General features: G+C 47.6%; 1 protein-coding gene across 4 annotated transcripts in view; it reads right to left on the bottom strand.

Moving 5' to 3' along the window:
- The window catches only part of GALNS (galactosamine (N-acetyl)-6-sulfatase), a 39,978-nt gene that overhangs the window by 9,684 nt on the left and 5,747 nt on the right, over positions 1-24,547 (bottom strand). For 2 of the 4 annotated variants that reach the window (XM_069027220.1, XM_069027221.1), the window contains exons 5-12: positions 23,024-23,167; positions 22,061-22,127; positions 21,828-21,955; positions 20,970-21,109; positions 19,689-19,792; positions 13,618-13,754; positions 11,018-11,120; positions 3,331-3,452 (exon numbers count right to left, since the gene is read on the bottom strand). In XM_069027220.1, the coding sequence (XP_068883321.1) occupies positions 3,331-3,452; positions 11,018-11,120; positions 13,618-13,754; positions 19,689-19,792; positions 20,970-21,109; positions 21,828-21,955; positions 22,061-22,127; positions 23,024-23,167 (945 nt within the window). Of the gene's footprint in view, positions 1-3,330; positions 3,453-9,410; positions 9,760-11,017; positions 11,121-13,617; positions 13,755-19,688; positions 19,793-20,969; positions 21,110-21,827; positions 21,956-22,060; positions 22,128-23,023; positions 23,168-23,362; positions 23,489-24,547 lie in introns of those variants that run through there. The other 2 variants (XM_069027223.1, XM_069027222.1) reach the window with 2 other exon arrangements.

The raw sequence follows: 24,547 nt of genomic DNA, 5'->3' as shown, positions 1-24,547 counted from the left end.
ATGGCAGGGGTGGGACTGGATGAGCTTTAAGGTCCCTCCAACCCAAACCATTGAAGGATTCCATGATATGTCAAGGCAAAGGAGCAAACACAACTGTGTCCCTTGGCAGAAACTGAGGTGCAGGGGGGATCCAGCCAAACCCAGAGGGGCAGCAGCAGCAAGAGAAGTCCCAGCCCTGCTGTTCCCAGAGCAGCTGAGGGCAGGGATGCAGCACAAGGAGGGAACACAAGTGCAGGGTGCCAGATGGCTCAGCCCTGCCAGACGCGTCCCCAGCACGCTGACAGGACCTGCCTGGAATTGCCTGAGCAGTTTCTGCACTGCATGGAAAGTGCTCCTGTGGGAGCTCCTTTGGCTGGGATTGTTTGCAGGCAGGCTCCAGGAAATGCAGCGAACCGTGGGAGGAAGAGGAAGGACTTGTCCTGCCTCACCAAGGAAGCCGGGGAGCTGAACATGTCACCTGCTGCCTCTGGATCTGGCAGGACTTGCATCATCAGGCATCCCTTTAGCAGCCACTTCAACAAAGACTGAAAAGCTTGGTTGGATTTTTGGAAAAAGAAGTTATTTCTATCCATTCATCTTCCTAATGCAGAGTAACAGAATCATGGAATGGTTTGGGTGGGAAGAGAGAGACCTTAAAGCTCATCTCATTCCGACCCAAGCAGTGGTGGGCTTGTCAGGGCCAGGTTAACAGCACTTGATGGTCCTAAAGGTTTTTTCCAGTCTTAAACATTCCCTGAATCTATGAAATTGCAGCCTTGAAGAATTGTCTCTGTGTGTCCTGCACGTGCAGCGTCACAACCCTGCAAGTCCGGGGTGTTGCTGCAGGCGGCTGAGCTGCTGATACCTGGGATTCCCTGGCTCTGAGATCCCAAATCTAGAAGCAGCAAATCCCTCTGGAGGTGCCTGTGATGCCAGACCTCCCTGAGCAGCACTGACACCCACTGCTGGTGCCTTTGCACGTGACCCCACTCCAAATTCACGTAAATCAAGAGAGATGAGAGATTGTTAAAATTATTTCAAGGGAGAAGAAAAGGCTGCACTAAATAAGGAATAAATGTAATAGAAAGTGAGCAAAAGCAGGCAGGGAGAACAGAGCCAGCATGTAGGGACAGACAGATGCAGGCTGGGAGGAGGATGCTGGATTCCCTTTGGAGAAATATTAGTGTCGGGACTCCCAGCAGGCTCCCTGCCAAGGGGGATAATTAAGCTAAATAAAAATACACACCAGGAACAGCTCCACAAATGAGGATAATTTAATTACCACATTCGATAGAGGAGACCCACTTCCCATGAGTTTTCCATTGTGACCAGAGAGGAGACAATACCAGCAGAATGTGCTGGAGAAAGGAAGAGTGGCTTGCTAAAAAGAGGGTTTCTATTAGGGGCTGCATAATAAACACCAGCACAGCTCTCCATAATCGGGGCATAATCTTGCCATAAAATTCAATCAAAGCAACAGCTTGTGAATATCCAAAAAATCAATGCAGCCATATGAGAAATGATTGCAGATGGAACCCTGGAATTTGTTTCAATGCTCACTCCATGGTGGTGGGAAGGAACAGAGAAAACACAGGGAAGCAGGTTCTGCAAACACCTCTGAGGGAAGAGCTCCTCTGCCTCAAATCCAGAGGAAACACAAACACTGTCACAGAATCCCAAACACAATGTGAGTATTTAGGGTTGGGAGGCAGTTCTAGAGATCATCCAGTGCAATCCCCTGGCAAGGCAGGGTCGCCTGGAGCAGGTGACACAGGTGACAAACACAGCAGGCGAGCTATAGTTCAGTCACTGCTACCCCTTTGTTTGAGTTTTTGAAAAAGTGGCTATTTCTGTACACTCACTTCCTAAAACAGAATCCCAGAATCCCAGCCTGATTTGGGTTGGAGGGACCTTAAAGCCCATCCAGTCCCACCACTGCCATGGGCAGGGACACCTTCTACCATCCCAGGCTGCTCCAAGCCCCAATGTCCAACCTGGCCTTGGACACTGCCAGGGATCCAGGGGCAGCCACAGCTGCTCTGGGCACCCTGTGCCAGGGCCTGCCCACCCTCACACAGGGAGGAATTTCTCCCCAGTATCCCATCTATCCCTGCCCTCTGGCACTGGGAAGCCATTCCCTGTGTCCTGGCACTCCAAGCCCTTGGGAAATAAAACAGTTGTTAAACCGCCCAGCTCTCGCCTGGAACCCCAGCCCAGTTTAGTTCCACTGAGCTGTATTTACAGCCCTGGAGCTGCAGCTGTGCTTCACTCATTAGTGCTGGAATGCCGTGGAAGCAGAGCTCCCAGAGAGCTTTACCCACTGCCTGATGCACCTCCAAAGTGCTCTGTTAAGCTAGAGAGAGAATGGAAATATTTTCCCTCCCCTCCTCTCTCCAGTGAAAACATTCAGTGGACAGCACGGGCTCAGCTCCTCTGGAAGGAATGGGCTGAGTGTGTCCACTCAATTATTCAAAACAGTTGAGTAATTGCAGCCCTGTCAGCTCAGAAAACATCTCTGCCTCTCCAGGCTGCTGCACAAACCCAGTTCTGGGCAGGCAGTCCCAGCAGCACTTGTTCCCTCTTGATTTATTTCCACACTCTCCCAGTCGGAGCCACTGGTGAGGGATGAGGCTGCGTGTCCGTGGATTTGCTGCAGGGAGGGAGGGAGGGAGGTGGGGACACCTTGGGAGCGTTTTTGGAGGTGGCAGAGCTCTTTGTGGGCTCTCCTGGCTGCTGCCTGCATAAATCCATGCGGGAATCTCTCAGGGCATGGTGTGTGCCAGAGATAAACATTACAATAGCAGGCTTAGAGAAAATGGATTCAGACAGCCAGGAGAGCCCGAGGCCCAAGAGCAGGGTTGGGCACAAAGTCCTCTTGCTAAAGACCCTCTGGAGAAGCTCCCTTAGCCAGGGTAGGAGACTGGAAGGTTACCAGCCTGCCCTCCAGAGATTCCAGCACCACACACCACTGCTTGTTTCTTCCTCGGCCCCAAAACTCCCAGTTCCAGGGCACAACTCCCCAGCAGCTCTGTTTGACTGCACAGCTGTGCGGCACTCAGCCCTGTCCTGCCCAAAAATGGGGGTTTCCCTCCTCCCTGAGGGGCTGCAGGACACGGAACAGGAACAACCAGACTGACAAGTCCGTGTGCACACCCACCTCACCTGCCCACCTGGAAACAAGGTTGAGTCCTTTCTCTTTCCTGAGGAAAAGCCTCAGCAGGAAAGCCATTATTTCCCAGAGTGGCTTTCTGGGACAGTTTTTAAGCAGATTTCAAGAACCAGCTACCAAAGCAAATGAATTTTGAACGCTGACACTGCTGAGTTTTCATGAAACCTCATAAAGTGGCTCACCTCAGTGGGAACTTCTCACCAGGGTCCCTGCCCAGGTGGAAGAGCAGTGGCAGGTAGGTGTGCTCCTCCTGGGTGTGCGTTGTCACTCCAGACACACTCTGGCCAGGACAGAAATCAATGCCCTGCAGGAAAAAGGAGAGATGGTCATCAAAGGTGATGCAGGGCAGGCAGCAAAATCTGAGTTGATGCCACTTTCTCCAGCACTTTGCTCCAAAACACCAACAAACCTCAGAATTATTTTAAGCCAAGAGTCCAGTCTGCAAAACACATTCTGAGCTGGAGGGGTAAAATAAGGTGACCAAGTGGTGTGGCACTGACATAAGAGCTGAAGCAAGGCCGTGCATTCTTGTCTTATAAAAATATAATCCCAATGAAATATTCATTAAAATGAAATGGCAGAACAAAAGACAAAGAGGTGGAAGCATTTAATCATTAAAATTCTGCACGTGGGAAGTGTTTTCTCTCCGGTTTTTAAGGCTTTGGAACACCCCAGGAAGATGGGATCGCTTGGCACTTCTGATCAAAACCAAAACCCCAGGAGAAACATCCAGACACCCTGAGAGGCAGCAGGCACCTGCCAGCCTCCCTGAAAACCCCCCTGCCAGCACCTCAAGGATCAGTTTCTCTGAACAATGAAGCAAATCTGGTTAATTTTTAAAAAACTGGTGTGTTTTTGATTTGATTCATGGAAAACTGGTATTGAGGGACTCACCTGGCCATGCCAGTGGGGATGAAGGGAGTGGAGACATTCCCACATTCCCGTCTCTGACAATCTGGGGGGGCACAAGGTGGGGTTTTCCCTGCAGCAGCAGTGGATATGAAGGGCACAGGTACCGGGAATCTCCCGGGGAGAGCAACTGGGAGCAGCAAGGGGTTAAGTGCTCGCTGGGCACCAGAGTTGCCATTTCCATCTGCCCCGAAGCCCTGCCAGCTCCTGCTCCCCTCCCAGCCCTGATTAGCCAGTTGGGAGCTCCCTAATCCCTGGCCTGCAGCCTCCAGGGCCAACAGAGCCCATTTAAACCCCGGGAAGAGCCAAAAATGCAAAAGCACTCATTTCCCTGAGAAGCCAATAAAGCAGGGCCCCCCCAGCCCAGCGAGGCCCGGCCCCAAATGGACTTGTTAAAGCTGGGTTTTACAATTCCAGCTCCCACGCTGTTCCTTACAATCCCCAAAGTGCCCCGAGACACGGACAGAGACATGGAGAGCAGGTAAATGGGAATGTTTCAATGGAAGTGGGAAAGCAGCTGTAGCATTTGCTTATAAAACAAACTGAAAAGGCTCGCTACAGATGTTGGTAGGATTTGATTGGCAAACAATTTTCTAAAAATATCCCATGTTTTTAATGGACAGCTGGTCAGTGGAGCAGTTAATATTCTGCTTTTCAATAAAGCAAGAAGTTTAGAAGCCCATGAAATCCCATTTATCTGCACAGAGCTATAGATTCCTGAATCACTGACTGGAAAAATAAGGGAGTTGCTTGATAGGTTGGAGTGGCCCTACCAATAATGGACTTTAAATGGATACAAAACTGATTGACCTTTCCACCCTGTGACGCCACAGGCCTCTGAAACACACAGGGAAAAGAGATTTTTGTGGGTTTTTTTCCCCCACAAAAGGACCAGCTAATGAAAAGGTATCAAAGCCTCCATAACATCCAAATTATAATTTGGATGCAAATCAAACAAGCAATTTAATTAAGAGCCTGCTAATTGGTACAATGCTCCTCGGCTGCGAATGCTTCAGTGTGAAAGCTTTTCGTCTCTCGGGTGTTTGTTTAGACATTGCTCTGTTTCTATTTTATCTCGTGTTTCCTAGGAAATCCTTGTAGCCCAGACTCCAAAACTCAATCCCAAAGCTTCCCAGGAAAGAAAGTGCTGGGACAATTTGCCTGATGCCACCAGCCCAAAGCTACCTGTCATTCTAATTTAAGCACTCAGTGCCCTCTTGAAAAGCAGTCTAGTGGAGAAAAATCAAATAAATAGGTAAATAAATAAAAACACAAGAATACCATTTTAGGACATTTCTAAGGCATTCCAACTTTATCCCTGCAAATGAAATGGAATATTGCTATTTTTATGTCCTGCGTGAGAGTCAATATTCAACCTGCAGAGAGAGCTTCAAGGATTTTCTATTCATCAACAAACGAGTAAAAAAAAAAAGATATAAATATATAAAATTCAATATTATTTATTTTGTACGGATATGGTGATGTCTGGAGCTGGAGAAGAGCCAAGGGCTGCCTTAGCCTGTCCTACCCACCACGACACCACCACCCAAAGCCACTGTCCTGTTGTTCCCTGGAAGCTGTTTATTGTCAGACTAATGGCATTAATTGTTATTGCTGATAACAACACGCAGGGATCAATAGTTTAAGCACACTCCTAATATTTGTCCCTGCTCCCTGTCCAAGGTAATGGATGGAGTCCCCACCCCTGGAGGTGCTCAGGGAAGGACTGGAGGTGGCACTCAGTGCTCACACCTGGGCATTGGTCACAGGTTGGACTCCATGACCTGGAGGGCTTTTCCAACCTCCAGGATTGTGCGATTTGCAGGGATCACTGATCAAACACAGCACAAAGGTCACTCCCTGTGTTTCAGCAAACTCTTGGAGCTTTTCTCCATCACAAAAGCCTGAAAGCCAAACCAGAAGCTCCTGTCTGGAGCATCTCTTCTAAGGGAGCCCACAGAGAGCATCAAGTGGCACCAAGAAACAGCTCAGCTCCTGCCCAGCTCAGTGTTTTGCACCACCACATAAACCTTTTTGCTGCAGGAGAGATTCCAACAATCCTTTCTTTCATTTATTCTGATTAAAACATAACATTCCCTGCCCACCAGGTGAGCCTTTCAGCGATCACCCTCCCTGTCCTTCTCAGCAATCACACAGCCCGGCTCGTTTTTCCATCCCTGGGCTGCAGCAGCCTTTGGTTGCACAGCTTTAATTTCCAGAGCAAATGGCCCACAGATGCTGTGTCAATATAGACATGAGACAAACACAGCCGGTTGCCAGTTTGGGCTCGCGGCCAAGAGATGGAATCACCACTCGTGTTAACGGGAGCCCTCTGGCAATCGCTCAGCCTGGCTCCAGCCCAGCCGCTCCGCCTGACAGGCGGCACCTCGGGCTGGAGCCACACCAGCCGGGCTCTGCCTCCTGCTCCGCTCTCCTCGCTCCACCAACGCCACCCAGGGCACCAAAGACAGGGTAACACGGCAAGGAGAAGAGAGCAGCTGTTCATGGAAGCCGGGAATGTCGCTTCTTGCTGTTTGCCACAGCACAGGTGTCCTTGCTCTGCCGGCCATTCCCGGTGAGATCCTCCTTGGGATGAGCAGTCAGCTCCAAGTGTGGGTGCCAAGCTTCAACCCCCCTGCACCCAAAATTGCTTCTAATGTGTTAACAGGCTGGAAGAGCCCCCCGGAGATGGGCAGCCCCCGGAGACGGGCAGCTCAGCGAGCTCCGATCGATGCCTGGTTCATACGCTCAGAGGACCACAATCAAATGTCATTATTTGTGAGGTTCTACTTGACTTCACATCCCCCGCGCAGAAAAGGCTTTATCGATCCCTTCACGTGGAGGAGAAGGGCAATCACAGAGCCTGACTGGAATAACCCCTTTGGCATTTCGCATTAAAACAATAGCGGCTGCTGGCAGGCGCCCCCCACCCAGCCTTTAAAGTCACAGGAGCGCTCAAGGAACTCCACTGAAGGCTCCGAACAAGCTGACAGCACAAAGGTTGATGCTATCAGCCCCTCTCCGACAACCGAAGGGCGTTTTCCACGTTTTCTCCTTAATTATTTTTTTCCCTTCTCGCATCAGTGCTCTTGGAAGGTACAAGGGCTGTTCTGTGCTGGATACTCTTGGTGGCAGGCAGAGAAAAGGAAATTTCCTTTCTCCTGCTACCTCCTATTCCTGCCTCCTCTACGCAGCATTAAATTAGGAAATTCCTGAGGATTTGCTGCCTACTCAGGTAAATTTATAGAAAACACCCGTTTTTCCCCCTTTCAGACTCCTACTTTCAAAAACCCCCAGGATTTTACAGGTTACTTCCAGTAAAAGTCCTGTGTGTTACACTGTCCAAGAGGGATCTCCCCAGGTTTACCCTCAGTTCTCCCTTCGCTCCTGCACACGTGGCTATTTTTATCACTGCTGATTTTTCCTACAAGAAAAAAAAAGGTGAACAACAATGGAAAAGCTTTCTACCCACCAGTGCTAGAGCACCAGGGACTCAGCCCACATGCAGGAGGGAGATTTCTCTGCCTCTGTCGAACTGTTTAAAAATACAAACACATTTTTCAAGTCAGGCTTCCTTTCATCTCTCTCTGTCCCATTTATCACCTCTTGAATGTCAGAGATGTCAAATTATGTAAACATGAGCCACCTATATAGATGGAAGCCAGGTAAACAGCTCCCAATAAGCATCCTGTGCAATCCACAGGGAAAATGTCCCACAAAATGCTTACTCCCCACTTGATTCTGTAGAGTGAGCCTTCCCTTTATGCTTTCAAGAGACCACCCCCTCAAGAATCAAGAAATCCAGTTAATCCAGCAGAAAAGGCAGCATCAAGGTATCCTCCAGCACTGAGAGAGACTACAAGACTTCCTGACAGGAGTCAGACTAGAGAAAAAAAAATGGCTTGGGGGTTAAAAAATAAACAAAACCTGGGAAGAACAGAAGAGCACAATTCATCTGTGTGTCAGATGACAAGTCCTAATCCCAGGCCATAAGGCAGAGGATGCAGACCAGTAAGGGCATGTTTCTGTCCTGGGACTTGAGGATGACTGTAAACCTGTGTGCTGCCTGCATGGGATGTTTCCAGAGTAAATATTCCGAGTGCCATATGGAGAGGAGCCTTCAGATCCCTGCTCTGCTTTCCTAGGCTTTGCTTTCTGCAGGCTGTGTCTCTCTGGTACGTTTTTATTTGTGTGTACATTCTTTATTACTGAACCAACTCACACCCCAGTCAAACACAGCTTTCCAGGTGAGGGGCCACATCCTCCCTCGCCCATCCTGGTCATCCTAAACAGACCCAGGACAGGCACCAGCTCCCCATTTTCCAGCATCAACATGAAAATAGGGTTCTGGCTGCGTTAATGGGATAATCTCACCTAAAAGTCAAACAAAAATGTGGATTAAACCCAGGGCAAGTTTTCTGTACCAGTGATTTCCCACACAGCCAATTACCAAGGGAATGCTGGAAGTGAAAGGAGGTCTGGCTAAACCCTGTCTGTCAAAATCATGAAATATTCACCTACCCATAAAACAAACCTCTTCAAAATGTGCGGGCAGCTGTTTTGCCACATCTGGCCAACTTCAGCTCTCTTTCCAATGGATGACAACAAAACCACATATTCCAGGTCTGAGTGGGGACCTTCAGACACAGAGTTTCATATCTGGAAGTCTTCACAATTTGGAAAGACCTCTGATGATCATACAATTAACAAATCCTCATTAGCTGGAGTTCTACTGGGATGGCAAATCAAACTTATTGAACAAACAGGCCAACAGTCAGAATTCCAAATTTCCAAATGCCACAGATGTGCATGGATTTATATTTGTTTTTCAAATGGAATTAGCAAACAAAGTGGCCTTTTTGATTCCAGAGTCCAACATCAACACAGCTGGGAAGCCCAGTCACTGAAAGAGGGAAGTGTGTTGCAAGGTGAGCTTAGAAACTCCTCCAACAGGGCTGGGAACTGTGGAACTGCTCTGCATTCTGATTTATTTCTATTTTTAAACTTGCGAGGTTTGTAATTAATGGCTCGAGGACATGAGGAGAATTGGAACAAATCTCAGCCTCAGCTTCCTCTGCATGTTGTTAATGGCTGCTCTGGCCACTAATGTGCTCCAATTTTCCCCACATCAAGCTCATGTGATCCAAGCTGCAGGAAAGAGAGTGGATTTGTAATCGTCTCTCTGATGTACAGGATAATTGCTGACTTTTATCAGACAGCAGTTAAACAAAGACTCGGAAAGAAATAAATATTCCTTAATTGCAGCACTGCCACTGCTCACAGTGGGAGAGCCTCTGGAAGGAGTAGCTGGTCCCCATTATCACTGTTACACACTCAGACATGGAGGGATAAGTTTAGTTCCATGGAGGGGTTTATTTATTTCCCAACTGGGGCTGGAAGTGTGGCTATGTGCTTTTATCACCACAGAGAGCAAGAATTCCTGTGGGAATTTGCCACGCTCATGGCAAGAGCAGGAGGCCACCCCTACACCAAACACAAGGACAGAGGAGCTCCCAGTTCCTCCCACCCAGGGAAAACCCTCCACGGGTGATAAACAGGTTTTACTCACACACAAGACAAACAAATGATCTCATTTTATCTGTGTGGAATTAGCACTGAGACAGAACATAAAATACATTTCTAGAGCCAACTTTCCTCCTTGCTCCCTGTAAAACAAGCTCTGACTCCTGGAGCACTGCAGTCTGAAAAAAGACAAACACACACATTTACAGCCCTGAATGTAAATGACTCCCTTGGAGCTGATGCTTCCTTCTACCCCCCAGGACATCCCAATGAAAGAATCCCTGCACTTTTATACCCACAAATGCCACCAGCACTTAGTTCTGCACCTGTGATGCCTTGAGGACCTTCCATAAGTTTAAAAAAAAAAAAAAAAAAAAAAAGGCATAAAAAAAAAAAAAATCATGCAAACAATCCCTCCCCAAGCCCAGGCTGCTGCCAGGATTGCTGAGAGCTGGGCCTTAATGCACTGGGTTCCTGTCTGAGGGTACCTCCAGCAAGGCACACAAGTGAAGCTGCCACTCGGCAAATGCCCCAGAGTTTAGAGCCCAAGAAAGACACAAAACCAAAAGGAAATAATAGTGCTTAACATCTAACTGTGAGATCAGCCAGGAAGTGAATAAAAAAGATAAATAAAATGTTTCACACAGTGTGATGTGAGCTCACAAAAGTGCTGATAACAGGTTAAACACATTTATTTCACTGTTTTCAAGAACTGCTGTTCTCTCCACTGGGCCTTTCCTACAGCTGTCCTTTCAAACCATCACAAACCCAACAAACTCATCCCAGTTCCATTTCAACAGTTCAGGGCATCAGGTGTTTTGTGCCAGGAATTTGGAGGTAAGTGGTCAGTGTGGCATCAGGCTCCAGACTTCCCCAGAATCACAGAATATCCCGAGCTGGAAGGGACCCACAAGGATCAGGGAGCCCAACCACAAGGGGACATCTAAAAGCTCAGAATTCAGCAGGGCAAGTTCAATACTAAGGGGGATTAAGTGCTGATTAAAGGGAGCCTCCTTCAGAACAACTTGGAATTTGCTCATTTTCCTCTCTTTGTCCCGGATTTCAGGAGAGGGGGTGTGTGAGACCAGTCTCCTTTGTTTTTTTTAGGAACATACAATTGTTTAGGTTGGAAAAGCCTCAGAGACCATCGAGTCCCATTGCTCCCCCAGCACTGCCAAGGCCACCACCAACCCATGTCCCCAAGTGCCACATCCATATGGCTGATAAACAGGGGGACTGGGACTCCACCACCTCCCTGGGCAGCTGTGCCAGGGCTGGACAGCCCTTTAGGGGCAGAAATATTCCTGATATCCAACATAAACCTGCACAGCAGCTGTGGTAGCTCTGAGGAGCCTGAAGCATGGTGACATCCCCCAATTTAAAGGGTGCCTGTCCCCAGGATCCGGTGACTCCAGGGACAGGTCCCTGTGCCATTACCTTGCTGTGCTCCTCCCAGGAGTTGCTCCAGGTCCAGTAGTGAGCTTTGTAAAGCCCAGCTCTCACTGCCATCAGCTCGTTGCCACGATAATAGAAAATGGGCCTGCAAGGAGAGCAGAGCTGCATGAGAAACACCAACAGCCCGGGCCCAGCCTCCTGATAAGGGCCACAAACCCCTTAATGGCATCTGACTTCCCATGTGGATATCAGGCAGGAACAGGCTGCCTCCTAATAGTCTCCTCTGCAAGGTTTTCAATTAACATTTCTTAAAGTGCTCATCAAGTTGAGAGCTCACACGGTGCAAGAATGAAACATTATCCAGCTTGGCTGCCAGTGATTGTTAATCCTTGAACTCTCAGCCCCTGGGATTTCCTCTGGAGCGTGGCGGTTTCAACGTCAAACAGCTCTCAAGTGCCTGGGTGGGAGGGGAAAAGTGGGATTCACGGGCTCTGGGATGCTCAGCCTCCTCTTCCCAGCAACTCCACAGCTCTGCCATCGAGCTGTCAGTGTCACACGGACAGGGTGGCCGGGAGGACACCAGCTGCTGGTGTGTTCTGGATGACATCTCCGAGAAACTCCATATGGAAAAACCTGGCAGCCAGACCTGCTGTGCTTTTAACTCCTATCAATTTTTTCCCCCCAAACCTCGCTTTGCAGCATGTAAACACACTGTTAAAGCTGCATTTGTTCCCAGAGGTTTCCCTAATTAATAATTCATTTGGGAAATGCATCTCACTCGCTGCATCTGTGCACTTCCCTGGGCATCCCAGCAATGTTCCTGTCAGTTTTCCCAACAAAACACTCCTGGTTTGTTTGAGGGAACAGCACAACATTTTACTGGAAGGGACTGTCTGCAGGAGAGGGGGTTGATTTGTTGGTGCAGCTCCTCACACGAGGTCAGCTCTTCTCTCCAGCTGTTTTGGGCTGCTGACAGGACACGAGGGCAGAGCTGTTTGTCACTGTCAGGGGGGGCCTTTGTCTTTCCTTCTCAGATGCCATCCAAAAACGACTCACTCCGCTGATGCCACCTTGAGAAACCTGTCCCTAAATGCAAGGTGAAATTTAAATATCCCTGTCTGAATGACAGCAGTGGCCTTAGAGCTCTTTCAGCCTCACACAAACAATGAGCCTCCCTCCTTTGTAACCACGAGCTGCCACCAGGAACAAAGGGGAAACAACTTGGTCCCAAGGAAGAAGGGGAAGCTGCTCCCAGAAGGGCCCATTCCTGCATCCTTAACACACCTGGAAGTGAAATAAAGGCAGTGAGAGACCTGCCAAACTGCAGCACCTGATCTGAACCAGTCCCATCAACAAAACCTCCCAAAAATATTCCACCAAGTGCTCCAGCCTCCTTTTCCTTCCCATGAACACCCAATCTTTGACCAATTATGTGCCCTTTTGACTCAAGGTTTTAGGTTTTTCCTTTTAGAAAAAATACATTTTTTATTTTGAAGGAGGATTCCAGCTTGTACTCAATATTCTGATACAAATGATTTCTTTTTTCCCCCCCATTCACTTTTTCCTTTTTAAGCTTAAAAGAACATAACAACTGCATCTTCTGGAAAGTTTTTGGGGAGCTGTGAAAACTTTGTCATTGTCAGGTCTAGGGGAAAAAAAAAAGAAGGAAAAAAAGAAGGAAAAAAAAGAAGGAAAAAGCCACAATGTGCTTTGAGTGACTGTTATTGTAACACAAACAAGGGGTTGGTGCCTGCACTGAAATTCCTTTTTAAAACAACAAAGAAACTTTCCAAACTTCCAGAAAATGGGCCAGGCTGCGTTTGAGGAACCTGCAAGGCTCCTGTCAGGTAACACTCAGGTGTGGTCCTTGCTTAACAGGCACAGGAGGAATTTCACAGCACAAAGGCTCTTATCCAATGAAGAAAAGAGCTCCAAAAATGTTTTCCATGCATAAGTTTCCTTGCTATCTCCCAAAGAATACGCTTGTAGCCAGATTTCCCAGGCTGCCAAATTCCTCACCAAAATCCCAACTCCAAGACCTCTCTTGACCTCTGACAGTTCCAATAAAATATCTGTTAGCAGGATTTGCTGTCAGATCTCGGTGCCTGTGCCCAAGAGCTGACAGTACACAAAGATTCCAGGTCTTTCACCCAAATCTATCCCTGCAGAAGCACTCCCAGATCCAGGACCTTGGGAAGAGGTGTGTTTCCAGGTCCTCTGCAGCAGCACAGCCTTTACCTCCCACCTCTGCAGCAGGACAAGGACCCAGCACACTCCAGGCTGCTTTTCCAGTGATAAATAATGGATTCTCCCCCAGCCAGGCTCCAGTTCTCAGGCTTTTATCTCCCCTACTGCCATATGTAGTTCCAGGGATCCCTGCTAACCCTGTGACATTTTCATCTGTCCCCAGACTCCACTGTATGGCAACATGCCACATGTCAGGAATTCCCACCCCAGCTTGTTCCAGCGGAGCGGGAGCACAGTGGGAAGCTCTGCTGCTGCCCCACCTCACGGAGAGGGAGCAAAGCTGCACCCATTCAGCTTCTATTCAGTATCTGTGTGCTGGTGTTAAAAAAACCAGCCCCGAATTTGGCATCCCTTCAGCCAGGAGCAGGGCTGGCAGTTCGGGGATAATAACTGACCTGTCAATTAGCTTGCCCTGCAGGATGACAGGTAAAAGGTCGATGCCATCAATCTGTCTGTCACTGGGAGGCTGCAGACCCGCCAGGGAGAGGCTGGTGCTGAACAGATCCATCACACTGCCCAGCTGATGGCTGACCTGGAACAAAAAAATCAACAGAAACACATTTGCAAAGAGCCTTTCAGGAAAATCCATAAGGAAACAGGTTCCCTCCAAAGCTTCCTGAAAAGCTCTCCCTTTACATTGGTGCAGTCACCAGCAAACTCCTCTGAAAATAATAAAGCCAAGGAAACAACCCCTATTTCTCCACTTCCAGGGAGAATTTGCATTTTGATTCTTTTTTCTCCGTTTTCCTCTCCCTCTCCTCGCTCCTGTGTATCCCTTTTCCAGGAGCGTGTTGTCGCAGGGCTCAACTTAATTTAGCAAATTCCAACTCATCTGTGGATTGAAAAATCAGCACTTACACCAAGGGAAAAAAAAGTCCTCTGTTTGTGCCCTTCTCCAGGCCATCTCTGGAGTCCAGAATACCCTGAGAGAGTTCCCAGAAAGCACAGGGATAGATGGATAATAACAAAAAGAGCCTGATGACTTCATCTGCAAACCATTTCCAACAATTCAAGAACTGTAAAGTTGTGGTATTTTTAGTCCATATTTTAATAAGGGAGGAAAACATCTGGGTTTGGCTTCAATGGAGATGTGCAAGGGGTTTTTTTCCCCTTCCTTCTTACTTGGAAGCCATACTCATCTCTCTGCTCTTAATTATTTATATTTTAAAACCCTACAAAGTCTGTTCTGCCTGATTCTTTCTGAATCTTTTCTCCCTCCCTGACCGTGGGAGCTGTTGTAGGGTGTTTAATTAGTCAGTGACACACTAAATTAAAGCAGATACTGCCAGATCAGGAGCACCAGGAGGCACCAGCACGAGATGTGACAGGGAAAGGGCATCTTCAGCCATAGCACTTGTTGGGAAACAAGAAACCACTGGATACAACCCCACATCTGTGAGTACCACAGCACTTTCTGACTAAAATCCAAGTCTAATCCCAACAGAACAATGTTGGGACTATCAAAGACTTTTTTCCTCTGATTCCTTCTACTCACAAACAGACCCTCGGCCTCTAAGCTGACACTAGTTATTTAAATGCAACAAATGATGGCATGATAAATGAATTTTTGTGAGATGCTAGCTCAAAAATAAAGGAAAGATGCTGTTTTTCCTGGGACACTAAGCCTTGTATTAAGAGACTGGGCTGAACAAACTGAGCACAAAGGAAGAATTAAGAAATTAAAAAAAAACAAAAAACAACTGGAGAAAGCAACATGCAGGGGCCTAATTACAAGTTTAACATTACAATATCACATTACTTGATTACAGTCATTTCAATTTTTAATGGCTTTCATTCATCAGGAGGTGTTGGCAGGAACACATCTTATTAAAGCTGCATGCAGGAATCCTGCCACAATTCCTTGGGAGGAAACAAAGTGCAAAGCTTTAAGCACAAGAGGAAGCCTGGCCGTGGAAATCCCTGGGAAAGCAGCTGGATCAGCTGACCAAGATCAACAGGTCCTGGGCACTCGAGTTCAGGATTTATCCGTGGGCACTGCCTGGGAAAGGTCCTGCTCAGCCTGGCCTTGGGGGCAGCAACAAAGGGAGATGTTTCCCAGAGAAGCTGAGGCTGCCCCAGCCCTGGAAGTGCTCAAGGCCAGCTTGGATGGGATTTGGAGAACATTTATTCCTTATTTTAGTGCAGCCTTCTCCTCTCCTTTAAATGATTTTAATCATCCCATCCCACCTCCCTGCTCCAGCAGGGCTATCCCAGAGCACAGGATGGCATCCTGGCAGCTCTGGGGTATCTCCTGAGGGAGACTCCATGCTCCCTCTGGGCACAGGGGAAAGAAGCTCTGCCTCATGCCCAGGTAGAACTTCCTGGGATCAGTTCCTTCCTGTGCCACCGCTGGGCCCTGGGAGCAGAGCCTGGGTCCTGCTCTGCCCCATCCCTGCACATGGACATGGCTGAGGGCCCCTGTGTCCCCTCCCTGCACATGGACATGGCTGAGGGCCCCTCTGAGCTCTGGTCCCCCAGGCTGGGCAGCCCCAGCTCCCCAGGGCTGGAGTGCAGGGCATGAGCAGCTCCCAGCACCTCGGCCCAGGCTCATTCCCACCTGCAGAACTCCAGGGAAGAGCAGCTCGGACCCCTCCTGCTGCCCCCACCCCACACCCAGAGCCAGCCCCTGGCTGAGCCCTTTTGTAATCAGAGCTCTCACAATTTCTACATCTAATCCAAAAGTCACTTTTCCTGTTGTGGCTCCGTCCCAGCGCCTCAATCTTTTGATAAGAGGCAATCGCTGACCCCGGGCTCGTGCCTTTAATGTCACCTCATTTATCCAGAGCGTGGGGACAATCCTGGGGGGCCACCACGCTCCCCTTGTCCTGGCCCTTATTAACCAGCACCAGATGTAGATGACTCTCTTTAATCATCCAATTACGTTTCTGGTCTCAGACAACATTTTTGCCGTGAAGCAGAGAAAACTTCTTAAGGAAATTAAATGCCCATGCCACAGCCACTTGGATTTATCTGTGCTCTGCAGCACCACATTGAAGAAGGAAAAAGGAAAAAAAAAAAAAAAAAGGTTAATATTTATATAAAACTTTGAAGTATTTTCAGAGAAAAAATAAAAAAATTACCATTTTTCTCCTGTCAACAGGGCTCTTTCATTCTAGCTGCCTTTCCCTTTTATTTATTTCATTTTTTTTTTAAAGAAAAGAAAAAGAAAAATCCAGAGAGGGCAACAGCCCAGAGAAAATAAATAATATATAAACGGAGGGAGATCAGATATTGCTGTATCAGTGAGGAACAGCCGGTATTACGCACGTAAGGACGGATTTTTTCCCCCCTCCTTCCCCCCCTTCTTTTTAATAAACTCTCAGTATCCACACAACGTCTTTAAGAAAATGAAATCCTTTTGCTGTGGGCCACGGCGCTGGAAGAAATAGTCCCCAGTGCTGTTATCAGTGCTTTCAAGCTTTAACTCTGAATCAAAGGCGACAATTAATAAAGTCGCCCCCGCCAGGAATGGAAAGGAGGAAAGCTAAATATTTGAAACTGGGTGAACAAATGTCAGGGTGTTTTTAAATAAAATCCTTTTACAGTTATCACAGCGAGCAGACCTGATATCCCTGTCTAATTCAATTTCAATTTGTGCCCCATGGGAGATAGGGAAGAAAAGGTTGCAATGCTGTCTTTGGGTTGATATGTTCTTTTCTCCTTCAGGAAGCAGGCACGAGAGAGGAAGGGGAGGAGGGCGAGGGGAGAGAGGAGGAGGATTCAAATACCAACAGAATATGATTTTTTTTTTTTTTCCAGCTGGATCCTTCCAGAAGGCAGATGTGATGTGGGGAATGTTGAAACGCTGATTTGTTGTGAATTCACCTGGAAAACGGAGCCGAGGAGGGAAGTGCAGCAAGGCTGTTTGTGTGTGAATAAATATTCCTGATGGGGGACCAGAACTCACTGAGTGTTGATGCCAAGAGCAACACAGACTCCTGAGGCATATTCCTCCTCCAAAAACCTGCAAACCAGTCAACTGCACCAATTACCCCAAGCTCCACAGGGAGCCTGGCAGGTGCTCCCACCCTGTCCCCTCACTTCTTGTGTTTAGGCCGAGGTGCTCCTTTATTTCAGCACATCACTGTGCTCTCTAATAAAAACCAAAACCCCGACCTTATATATCAATAAAATTATTAACCAACTGCCAGGTAGAATCATGGAATGGTTTGGGTTGGAAGGGACACCTTCCACTGTCCCAGGCTGCTCCAAGCATTGTCCAGCCTGGCCTTGAACACTGCCAGGGATCCAGGGGCAGCCACAGCTGCTCTGGGCACCCTGTGCCAGGGCCTGCCCACCCTCCCAGGGCACAATTCCTTCCCAATATCCCATCTATCCCTTCCCTCTGGCAGTGCGAAGCCATTCCCTGTGTCCTGTCCTGGCACTACCTGCCCATATAAAAAGTCCCTTTCCCTCCTTGTCCCACGGCACTGGAAGGCTGCAATGAGGTCTCCCTGGAGCATTCCCATCAGCAGAAGGAGTTTTCCACCCAATAACTGCATTTCACTGGCCAGAGACACAAGCTCTCCTTTCCTGGCTCCAGTTGTTGCACCTGAAACAGCTCCTGGCCCTTCCCTTGCTCCTCAAAAGGAACAACCACTGCACTGGGAACAAATCCAGCACAGGAAGGAGTTGACCCTTCAGCTCTGTGCTGAAGTTCAAATCTCCCAAGCCTTTGTTTCCTTCAACTCCTGAAAAGAAGGAGCAACTCCTGAAAAGAAGGAGCAACTCCTGAAAAGAAGGGGCTTTCCCACATTTTACAGCTCCTTGGAGCGCACAGGACTGGGGCTGGGCAGTTAAAACTCCTCCAGAGGATGGGGAAGCTACAGCAAGGTACAGAAAAAAAAAGCCAAAAAATGTCGTGGTGGACACAAGTCTCTCACCTGTGGTCAGGGCTGCTGAGGGAGCAGTGCTGGAGCCTCGAAGGCAAGAACACAAGCAGAAAACACAGGTGAGTTTCTATTACACAGTTACTGAGCAGCAGCATCACACTGGGTGTCACTGGGAGCAAAGCAGCACATCCTGAGCATGGAGACCAGCACTGGCTCCCCAAGGCCCCCACGGAGCCCTGGGAGCCCTGGCACACACCTGGCACCGGGAGCACCCCGAGCTGGAGCCCGGGATAATGAGGATTTAAAGTTCAGCACGTGTTTCAGGGTGATACTGGCATGGTGGAGGAGGGATTTTGGGTGCCTCCCAAAATGTGGGAGCTCCAGGCACGCTCTGCAGCTCAGCTGCCCAGCCCACCCTGCACACACAGCTCTGCAGAGCAATGCCTGGTCCCAGGAGTTCAAGCAGCAGCTCCCAAAAACTACCTGGGAGAGGGGTCCCAGCCAGGCAGGAAAGAAGCAGGCACAAGGATTTCTCTCTCCTCCTGTTCTTAATTATCCTCAGAGTTACTACAATGGAAAGAATTTTTAAATTTGGGCATTTTCTCGTCCCCATTTATAATGCATGTTTACTTTTAGCACATTATTTAGTTTGGACCCAGCAAACAAAACACTCAGCTGCAGTTTCATGTTCTCCTTTGCTAGCCCAGGGCTGTTGTACTTGGCTTGCAAAGGCTTTATGGAAATGTTTAAATTTAAACAAAAAGACTGTTTTCATTTCAAATTAGAAAAATAATAAACCATCCTTGGTAGGTTTGGTGAACTCTCGAAAAATAATGAAACCAAACCACCCTCCTGCCCTCAGCTGCAGATCTGAGCTGCCTCATGGTCCCTCCTAAATGTAAATGATAAATTATCATTAGCCTGCCTCAATTAAACCACCCCAATGGAATGCAACTTCGACAAATGTTTTATTTATGAACAGTCTGCAGGCTCAAGCACGGTGCCCAGTTAATGAAGGATCACTTTCTTCAGGGCTCAGAGATGCTCAGCAAGGGGAGGGGGCTGTGCTATCCCTGTGATCCCGGCCCGCAGCAGGATTGATTGCATCCCTCTGTAATGAGAGCTGGGACAAGGGGGGCTGGCAGTGCCACTGGGGGGTTATTTTGAAGTGATCATATCTGCATTTGTGTGCAGGCAGCACACAGCAATAATGTGGTGTCTGAGCCTCCCTGAGTGGAACTTTCATCAAGCACAACGTGAGAGATGTGAGGGTCAAACCACTTGGTACCTCAGGGCATGGAGAGTGTGGGTAACAAATTCCTGCTCTTTACACTCTGATTTGTTCAAACACATGAGAAATGTTGAGGCCCAGAAGAGTAAAGGGGTTAAAAAGAGCAGGAAGACAAGCCCAGAGCCTGGGTGCTCCCAGCAAAGTTGGGCACAGACCCTCTAAATGCAAATCTGCATTAAAATGGCACCGACTTCTGGGGCAGCAGCAGCTCCTTATTTACACAAAGACCTGGACTTGGGGCACGGTAAAAGTGTGAAGCAAAGCCCACCAAGCCCAGCAAGGACCTCTCCACTCCCTGCTGTCCACCCGAGGCTGCTGAGAAGGGCCCAAAGCAGAGACTCACCCCTCCTGCAGGGATGTGGCCGGGCCACCAGGCGATCGCCGGCTCCCTCATGCCACCCTCGAAGGTGGTTTGTTTGCCACACAGGAAAGGCCCATTGCTTCCTCCTAGGGACAGGAAAGCAGCCTTAAAGCCCACAAAATACCAGCATTTCAAAAGGACACTGTCACCCAGGCTGGTTTTAAATGAATTCTCGTTTCTGCATGGCTGCTTCTTCAAACAACATGACCAGGGTTGGGTTTTTTGTCATTATTTCCTTGTTTGTTGTGTTGTGTTTTGGGGTTTTTTTTTTCAATATCCATTTGTGATGAAATTTTAGGAGTGTCTTTTCAGCACAGGGAGAAAGGGACAGTTAAACACACCTTGCTATCAACAACCAAATAAAAAACAAAGCCCCAACAAACAGGAAATACCTCACTGGTGTTTTCCTTCCCTCTAGGGGTGTTAACTGCTGTCTGTAACCAAACCTGACATTTTCAGGCAGAAATAGCTTTTTTTCATAATGATTTTCAATTTTAAAGTACCGGAACAATATCAGATGAAGGTATAAGAGTGAGAAAAATAATCCTACATTTCCTGAATCACTCTCAGAGATGGCCAGAGCTTTGCAGGAATATCTGGAGTTTTAACCCAACCTTGGAGCTCAGGAACAACCAGGGAAGTCTCATGACTGACTCCAGGTCACACAAAGTCAAAGCCAGTGGCTGAGCTGAAATCAGAACTCAGGTTACTCCCTGCTCTGTGGTTCAATAACCACAAGACAAGTCTGCCTCTAAAGAGGAGAGAGCAGGTTCTAAAATCAATTTGCAGTGATTTGTTCCAGAAAAACCCTCACTTAAACAAAAGAAAACTTGTGAGGTAACAAAAATCATTTCCCTTCTTGATATTTTTCATGAGAGCTAAAGAATGAGGGACTCTTGAACGCTCTGTAATTGCTCAGAAGGCTGAAATATGCATTTGGCAGATGCAGAGTAAACAGCCTGCTAAGTTACTGAGCCTGGTTCCAAATAAATTACAGAATATTCCCTCCCTGACAGTGCAAATACACACAGGTAACAGCAACACTGGGGCAGGAAAAATTCCATTTGGCCAAGGACCTGGTCACCTCCTCCAGCAGTGACCAGAAGCACTGAACATAAATTACTCTAAACATAAACACTCTGTCTTTTGAGGCTTCTCCTAACTCATAACACAGACCCCCCACACAGGTTTTTTTTTTTCTTCTCATAGAGAGAGAGTTAAGCCTTGATTTGCCAAGCCCAGGTTTGTTCAGCTGAGCCTCACCTTGTTTGGGAGCTGAAATGAGAGCAGCCCCGTTATCAGAGGTGAAAAACACGAAGGTGTTCTCACTGATCCCCAGCTGCTGGAGGTGGTTCAGGATTTTCCCAACGCTGTCATCAATTTCCCTCACAGCATCCCCATACCTGGGGCAAAAGGAGATGCAAAACACTCAAAGCAGCAAAAAAAAAGGGTCAGCACAATGTGTTCAGTGGACTTAATTTGTACCTGTGCTGCAGAAATCCTTCTCATGCATCAGGTTTTCTGCTGCCACTGCAAACTTGTGTCTCTGACCTGCAGAGAGCAGCCCCTCTGGGGTATTGAGGGTCAGAGTTTGCTCAGGTGTGAGCCCCTCTTGGACAGAGAAATTCAGGCATAAAATTCACAAAGAGAGGCAAACCACTTTGCCACAGACTGGGAGGTAACAACATCGTTCCTTATGGTTAGAAACTCTTTGAAGCAACACTCCCAGTGTCTACGAGCTCTTTGCCTCCTCCAACCTGCAATTTTAGGAGTGCTTTCCTGTTTGCTGGTCTGATTTATAGGCTTTTAAAACAGGCACTAATCATACAAAAGCCTTCTAAAAAATCATCTGTGCCACAGACAGCATTTCACTCCTCACACAACTGGCAAAGGAGCTTAGAGCCCCCCTCCTCCCCCTCGGGTCACATGATCTGCAGTTCAGATTAAAGCCAAATTATGGAAGAACAATCCAAGCAAATAATGCATTTCAGCACACACACACACTTGAGGAGTGATCCATCCCCTTGGATCTAAAACTCTGCTTAGGCTGCCTGTTCCAGCAGCACGAGGAACTAATTACAACAACCCCAACAAACCGATGTCCCCAAAAGCAGGACTTACAGCCCTCTCTGACTCGTGCCCAGGAACTGTTTGGAGGCATAAACAGGAGCGTGGGTAGCATCAATTGCCCAGTATAAAAAGAATGGCTGCTGGCTGGCTTGCTGCTTGCTAATAAAATCCAGAGCTTCCTGTAAACAACAATAAAAATGAATTTATCCTCTGCTGTCGAAATCTCTCCAAAAAAACAAAAGCATAAAGTCACCTTGGCTGAGAAGCCAGCACTAAAATAGTACCTGCAGGTAGAGCTGAGTCAAGTTGGCTTCACCTGTCTTCAGATCAATTTTGAAATCCTCATAGTATCTTAAGATAAAAGGAATCAGAGAGGGAAAAAAAATCAATCCTAAGGAATAAACATCACAAAATGGATTTTTTCCCCTTTTAAGGAATTTCTCCCCTGTGTAAGGAGGTGACAAACAAGTCACAGTCAACACTCAGCAAACTCTCTCCAGATGTGAAAAATATGTCACCATAATTGTTCTTATGGGAGAAAGTGGTGACACAGCTTGATCCAAATTAATGACTTCAAGTTTTGGACAAACCTGAGGGACTGGCCTTTTGCTGTTAAGCTGTTAGAAAAGGGGCAAAATGCTTAAAAATCTCACGGTGCTTCATAGAGAGCTGGGCAGAATGTGAATAAAAATTCAGAAGTACAGAACAACTTTCAGTGAAACAGAGAAATCCTGGAAGCAGAACCTGGGAATGCTTTGGAAACATTATTTTAGAGGGACCTTTAGCCACCAGTAAAGCAGAGAAGGGCCTGGGGAAGTGCTCAGGGGAGTAACAGCAGTGAAATGAGACGATACCAGAGTGAAAAATGAATGGACAAGAAGGGCACAGACTGGGAACACGGAACGGAGTTATGCAAACACACAAAATGTTATTCCAAACAGGAAGAGAAGGAACAAAGAGGTCTTTCAGTACAGAATGGGAGCAGCTTCCAAGAGTGCAGTGAAATCCACACAGGAAGCCTTCAGGGTGCCAGGGATGAGCAAACAGCTCTGGGAGGGCAGCTCCACATCCCTACACTGTCCACATGCAACTTCCAGGTTGGTCTTGGTGCTTGGACCTTTATTAACCACAGAACCATGGAATCCCAGAACGGTCTGGGATGGAGGGAACCTTAAAGCCCACCCAGCTCTGTAATGCCAGCAGGGAGAGCCCAGAAAATCCCACTCCCAGGCAAGGAGCTGGGTTACCTGCCAACCATCTCCCAGTCCCTGTACACGGGGATGTTGGGGCGCTCTCTGTTGTCGTAGGGCCCAAAATGGCAGTTTGGGGATCCAAACCACTCATCAAAGCCATGTTTCAGGGGGTGGAACTGGGGCTGGTGCCCCAAGTGCCTGGGAACAAAAGCAACAGATTGCAGTTAAAATTCTACTGCAAAGAAGCAAAAACTCAGCTCACCAGAACAGCATGCAAGAACACAGTCTTTGCCTAAGAAATGAAAACTCAAAGCACTTCAATCACATAAATGACCCCAGAGCAGTGTCTTGAGCTCTCTCACACTTGTTGCAAGCACAGCCATGCAGACTCACCCCAGTGCTCACTTATATTCCATTTTATTTACTCTCCAATCACTGTTTTCCATTTTTTCCTTCCACTGGTGTCTTCTTCCATGCTGTCTGATGATCAGCACTCATGGACTACACTGCCCCAAACCACTGCAGAGATGCACATAATGTTTTACTTAAGGATTCTGATCTATGACAAGTCCCTTTTATCCCACTGAGCTGTAAAAACACAAGGCAGAGCTCATGAAATGCACCATTCCATCCTCATCCCCTTTATGGAGTACTCACGCTGCCAAAACGGTACAAAGAGACCTGAATGGAAACGAAATGAGGTTTTTATGTGCACATGTGGACATAAAACACGTTTAGCTACTCCTGATGACAGCTCCTCTCTACTGTGCAGCTTAAAAATCCTCCATCCTTAACTTCCAGATGAAGCTCCTCTCTAATCTCCAGTTTTTGTACTGCAAAATCTACATTTCCTGCATTTAAGACAGAGAACACCCATCCTCTCTGTCTCTAAAGAGCATCTTGGTAGCTCAATGTTTATTTAATCATTCCATCTTCCCCTCACGAGCCTGCATCTGCCCCCTGTCCACTTTGTGCCATCCCCCTCTGCACTTTCTGAACGTAAAGGGCATAAAATGCATTCCCTGGAGTAAAATGATCCTTGGAGTTACTCTGAGCTATTCCAAACTGGGTTATTACAGGAATAATCATCATTCCAGCCATGATTACAGCTTGTGATGTAACTGCCACTGCCAGCCTGACCTGCAGGATTCCACCCTTTCCCCATTTGTGGGAATACAAAGTTATTCCTGGCTGTTTCTGTAACAGGGGAGATGGAAAGACATCTTATTCTAAGAAAGCCCCAAGAGCACTTACAGAGACATTAAACAATGACTGAGATGCAGGTCAGTCTCTGCCTCTCACAGCACAAAAATCTGAGATTTAATGAAACACAACAAATTCCACACTGGTCACGGAAGACTGCAAACTTATAATTAAACCATGGAATTTACTGTCACTGGATACCCTGAAAAGTTTTTAGAGGGGATGATGAAACAATAAGAAAATTTTCTGTTGGAAAACCTTGAAATTCTCTGTGCAGCCAGGATGAGACTCCAGTTTAACTGCTGTACCTTGCATTTCTTTACACCTTTCTAGGGAGCAGGTAGCACTCCCAGTTTTTCAGCATCACTCCCAGCC

Source organism: Aphelocoma coerulescens, chromosome 11 (assembly GCF_041296385.1).
Source record: "Aphelocoma coerulescens isolate FSJ_1873_10779 chromosome 11, UR_Acoe_1.0, whole genome shotgun sequence".
Taxonomy (NCBI): domain Eukaryota; kingdom Metazoa; phylum Chordata; class Aves; order Passeriformes; family Corvidae; genus Aphelocoma; species Aphelocoma coerulescens.
Note: the sequence above shows the minus strand (reverse complement) of the source record. Positions and strands in the feature narration are given on the sequence as shown.